Below are 5,040 nucleotides of genomic sequence, written 5' to 3'. Positions count from 1 at the left end.
GTTTAAAAACAAACCTTGCCACATCTGCATTTGATTTTTCATATCAAATTGAATATATATATTTATATAATTTTGATTTATTCTCATTGTATCTATAATTATACTCCTATAATTATTACTATTATCATCTACATCTCTATACGTTGCTAGAACTAGAAGTTAACTTAATTATCCTTTTTATCATGGTTTCATAAAAAATATATGGTTCTTTGTGTACAAACCAATACAAGTATTTATTCATAAATCTTTTTTTATAGAAAATGCATCGTGACAATATATAAATTAAGAAACTTTTTATTTTACATTTCTTATATAGATATTTAATACCACTTTCATTAATATTTTTTAAATCAGATAATATGTAATAAATAAAACTCTCAAAACTCTATTACGATAATCAGTTTTTTTATTCAAGTTTAATTATAAAAACTAACACTCCAACCATCCAAATATAACAGAAAGAAAGCAAAGCAAAGCAAAGAAAGAAAGAAACAGAGATGTAAAGAAGCCTAGAATTAACAGAGAGGAGAGAATTCGGACTTGCAAACAGCGCGTCGAGATGGGATACGATCCAGACAAGATGGGGCTCTCCCCCTTTCCATGCTGAAGAGGAAGAAAAGAGAATTAAAACTGGAATGATCATGTTGGAAACCGTTCGCAGCATAAGAACTTGTCCCATATCAGTCTTAAGCTGTCCTCGAGCATTTTGGAGATTGAATCACTTTCAGCTCCCGGTTCCTTCATAATTCAACAAAAGCAGCTTTAAATACAAGAAAAATGTTTTAGAAGATATTAAAAGCACAGCTTAACACGGGCATGAATCTGGAAACTTTATAATTTATAATAAAGAGCAACTAACTGAAGAGGCGTTTAATAAATCTGTCAGCTCTGGATGCTCTCATTAGGGTCTTAGAAAGCTCACAAATTAGAAGTTTTATGTGAGCCAAAGCAACATGAGGCATAGGGAAAAGTCAACCAATAAAGGAACTTGCCTGTATTTCTGAAACAATTCTTTTCAACTTCAGATAAATCTCTCTAAGAGTTTCCCCAGTTCCAGTCTGAAAATCGTATCCATCGGCATCTCTTGCAATCAGCCTAAATGATGAACTTGTATAGGCTTTGGTTACTGTGTGCCAAACCCCAATGACACTATATCTACCACCAGAAGATGCCTCCTCCCCCAGGGGCCATCTTAATCCACCCTTCATATCTGAATCTAGAACTGCAGAATTGATCAGATCTCTAAGGCTATTCATCTCCTCATCCTGCATCGATTCATACAATCAGTCACTCCACAGCGTCACTATCAGGAGTTAAATTCCAATTATATCTCTAACAGAATATGTGTCTACCACAATGAAGTTTATTGGCTTTGATATTTTAAGCAGTATATATGATTATCAGAAGAATAATCTGGCTTAGTTAGTAAGTAGCCAATCCCAAATCATTGCCTTCTGCTTAATAAACTAAAATTTTCATGCTGGAAATAAATTACTCACTAGCAGCTTTGCGCTGTCTAGACTCTAGATGAAAACCTCCAAGGCAAATCTAGGGAAATCATTGTTCCAACTATGAAAATCATTAATTTTTCAAGCATGAAAGACCAATATCCAGGAAGATAGTTTTAACCTTCTAAATTTTGTTCTGGACTTGTTAACCTATCTCGCTAGTGCAAGCCTACTCAATGCTTGTTTTACATATCTTCTCTTCTAGGTGTGATCAAACTAAGTTCTAGGATAAAGATTACTTGCTATTTTCCATCATGACATTCTTTGAAATGGAGAAAGCACTGGCTAGACACGATTAAGATTGCAATTGGAAGAAAATACAAACGGAGGATGCTTGCTCAGTTTTTTCACTAACAAGTTTCTGCTGGGTTTCATTCTTCAATGAGTGTCGAACGATCATGCAGTATGATTGTAGCTAAATTTCTGATGTTAACTTACAGTTAGAGATGTTAAGATCCTGCTGGTGCTAAGCATTAGCCTGAGGTCCAGATTCTTATCAAGACATGATACATCTATGACCAGCTGGCGCACTTTGTTTAGCTTAACCTACAAGAAATCTTTATACTTTAATACTCCATGAACAAGCAAAAGAATAAAAGTGGAAACCATTTTAAATCCTCAAGTGAATATGAGAAGGTGTCCATGAGATTACACGATGTCACACTGATAAAGCACAAATTACCAAAAACAAATTAATTCTACAAAACCTGCCTTGTAGAGCAGAAGTTTTTTATTTTCCAGCACACTGCATTTACATGAAATAGTGGCATCTGGCCGTGTATTATCAGACAACTGCTTGAAGGAAGAAAAGTTAGTGACAAATTGAATTAAAAACATAAGAAAAACAGTACCAAGAGTCGGTATGCAGCAAAAGGGATACCTTTACAATGTAAACATCTTTCTCCTCTTCATAATCAACTCCGATCGCTGGGACCACTCCATCTATAATATTTTCCATATATGAAGAAGGAATGTTTGTGTATAATGATCTGTTGAGTTGTCTCAAAATGGCTTCTTCAACCTGAATTTTATTGACGCTTTCTAGTCCCATTAAATAGTTCCTGCATCAAACAATTTGTATAATAATTCTTGCTTGCTTATCCTTGTAGAACTGAAATATAAAACATGTTTCTTATGCACAGATGGAGAATATGAGTTTCATTTAACATAGGCAGTTATGGCTTCTAATATATGTATATCAATAATATCTACGTTACACTGATAGAGCACCAGCACAATTTGTTTGGCTGCGATCAAAGCAATCACTAGAGCAAATCAAGTCATATGATACACTCAGGTGTCGAACAAACCAAATCAAAATATTAACCCCAGTCGAGGTCCTATATGGAGGAACAAACACTTATACGCTTACGTTCTTCCCTTAGTTCATTGAGTATGTCATGGAGAATAAACAAAGACAATTCCAGGCAACTTCACAACATAAGCAATTTTCAGTTGCATAACAGATTTCTGTGTCCTTCCATCTAAAAAGGCATCATAAGTTGGAAAAAAGATGATGTTCCAATTAACATTAACTCAATTTGCAATATCTATAGAGAGAAGTTGGATTGCTCACCCACGAAAAGCGAGTTTGCCAACTCGAGCAACCAATTCTGGCTTTATTTTTTCAGAACCCTGATCATCCATTTCATTCCTCAAAATTTCGAACGAAGAGAGTAGTTCTTGCAGTACGTTTTCCGCAATAATCTCCCATGGACTTCTGGAGCCATTCCTTTCCAGTTTGCTATCCTCTTCATTGCATGAAATTTAATACAAAATTTATAACAAGAACATTTAACTCAAACACCATTCAAGGGAAGAAGCAACTAACAGAAAAGGATGGAACACCAACCTTCAGTTACAATGCTATTCACCAAGACCAGAGACTTTTCTCCAGTTTTACGCTCATAATATTCAAAGGAAATCGGCTCGAGATGGATGTAAGGAGGAAACTGGCCATCTTCGTCCAAGCCAACAGCAAACCATTTATATATGGTAGTGTCAGCATCAACAATCTTTCCACTCTTTTTTTTACGAGAAGTGGATGCTCTCAAATTCATATTTCTTTGAAATTGAGGGTGCAGCGTCTCTGGAATTGGGGATGCCGTTCTCACATCCTTTGAATGCCGCTTGTGTGGAGGAATGTAAGCCATCAAATTTACAGGAAACGTATGTGGCCTGGCTGCCCAAAGAGAACACATTATTGAAACAAGTAAGCCGAAAGAAACCTACCGGAAAAGAAAAGAAATTCTGCACTTTCAAGAACCCAGAAGAAAGCAGGAAAAATCCAGTCACAGATGACCACAACATGAATAACAAAGAAAAAAGAAACAACCCAGATAAACTAATGTCGCAATGAATTGCTTAAGTCGATCATTTTAGTAACAATGATTTATTTAAGCTAAGAACTAAGACCCAAAAACGAAGAAACAGAGTATGATTAAAGCAGTAGAGGGACGATCATACCTGAGAGTTAAAAACTGTTGATGATCGTGCAACAGTAGCTCTGTTCTGAAGGTATTATATTGTTGCAACATAAATGCGAGAATGTATATATAGAACCATATAGAAAGAAAGAATAAAGCGGGAAAAGAACTGGAGTAAAATATCTATAGAAAATAAATAAAGACTGAATTTGAACGATGAATATTTTAAAAAATAAGCTGAGCATTATTATGAATCCCTTATTGAGCATTACTACTACTAGTAAATGAAGAACCAGATTGAATATACGTATAAACCATAAATGTCAACCAAAATACTTTTTTTGTACAATGCTTTGGCAAGAGGATGGGCATCTCCATTATTGGCCTTGACAGGATAAATTGGAGATCGAATCGAATGAATGTATAAACAATGAAAGAGGGAAAGGGACCCCCACACACTCAATTAAGCTACTTCACTACGAAGGGTTTGAACACTTCGAAAAAAGAGAGAAGGAGCGAAAGGGACACACACAAACACTCAATTAAGGTGAAATTCTTTTACTTTTTTAACTTTAAATTATATTATTTTAATATACTAATACCAGACTTTAAAACATTCATCTTATTAAAGAACAAATAAAGTGGGAAAGGGACACACAAACACTATTAAGGTGAAATTCTTTAATTTTTTTAATTTTAAATTAATTTTTAAAAACAATCACAACCTTCACCTAAACCTTAAAAAAAAAAATGGAATTTCACTGCGTTGCTCATGTTCAATGAACTTTAGATTTCTTTCAATTTATACTCAAAAGTCAGGTTGTAGTTTTCCTATATTTTTTAATTCTTTTTAGATTGCATGTTATCGTGTGTCTAATGTTGTTCCCAAATTAAATAATAGGTCAATTTGATATAATTAAAATTTTAATTATTGTAAAAATAAAATTAAAAGAACCAGGATCAAAATTGATATTGATAAAAATTAACAACCTTTATCTAATATATACAGCACCTGGTGCGCATGAAACTACACTTTAATCTATATAATCTTTTTTTTTAATATTTTCTCCCTAGTATTTTTTATATATTGCTTCATTCCAATTTCT

At 33.9% G+C, this 5,040-nt stretch overlaps 1 protein-coding gene across 3 annotated transcripts; it reads right to left on the bottom strand.

Annotated features, from left to right (window-relative positions):
• Positions 1-388: 388 nt before the first annotated feature.
• On the bottom strand, positions 389-4,333 carry LOC105107280 (uncharacterized). Of its 3 annotated transcripts, none has more exons than XM_011001161.1 (8): positions 3,975-4,333; positions 3,361-3,690; positions 3,085-3,259; positions 2,389-2,569; positions 2,220-2,300; positions 1,947-2,054; positions 993-1,265; positions 389-738 (listed from the first exon to the last, which is right to left on the bottom strand). In XM_011001161.1, exons 2-8 carry the CDS (start codon positions 3,659-3,661, stop codon positions 640-642), a joined length of 1,218 nt encoding a protein of 405 aa, XP_010999463.1. In that variant the 5' UTR covers positions 3,662-3,690; positions 3,975-4,333; the 3' UTR covers positions 389-639. The 3 variants fall into 3 exon arrangements, with proteins under 3 accessions (XP_010999463.1, XP_010999461.1, XP_010999462.1); XM_011001159.1 differs by having other exon boundaries at positions 3,361-3,686; XM_011001160.1 differs by lacking the exon at positions 2,220-2,300 and having other exon boundaries at positions 3,361-3,686.
• Between the last annotated feature and the right edge of the window lie 707 nt (positions 4,334-5,040).

The sequence above is a fragment of the Populus euphratica genome, unplaced genomic scaffold, assembly GCF_000495115.2.
Source record: "Populus euphratica unplaced genomic scaffold, PopEup_1.0 scaffold154.1, whole genome shotgun sequence".
Lineage (NCBI taxonomy): Eukaryota > Viridiplantae > Streptophyta > Magnoliopsida > Malpighiales > Salicaceae > Populus > Populus euphratica.
This window is presented reverse-complemented; position numbering and strand designations above follow the sequence as displayed.

Excerpts from the sequence above, each read along its gene's own strand:
- LOC105107280 (XM_011001159.1), bottom strand. The coding sequence starts at position 4,045 with ATGTTGCAACAATATAATACCTTCAGAACAGAGCTACTGTTGCACGAT. Across the intron at positions 3,260-3,360 it reads GAATAGCATTGTAACTGAAG|AGGATAGCAAACTGGAAAGG; the intron begins GTTGGTGTTCCA and ends CATGCAATGAAG. Across the intron at positions 1,266-1,946 it reads GGATCTTAACATCTCTAACT|GATGAGGAGATGAATAGCCT; the intron begins GTAAGTTAACAT and ends GAATCGATGCAG.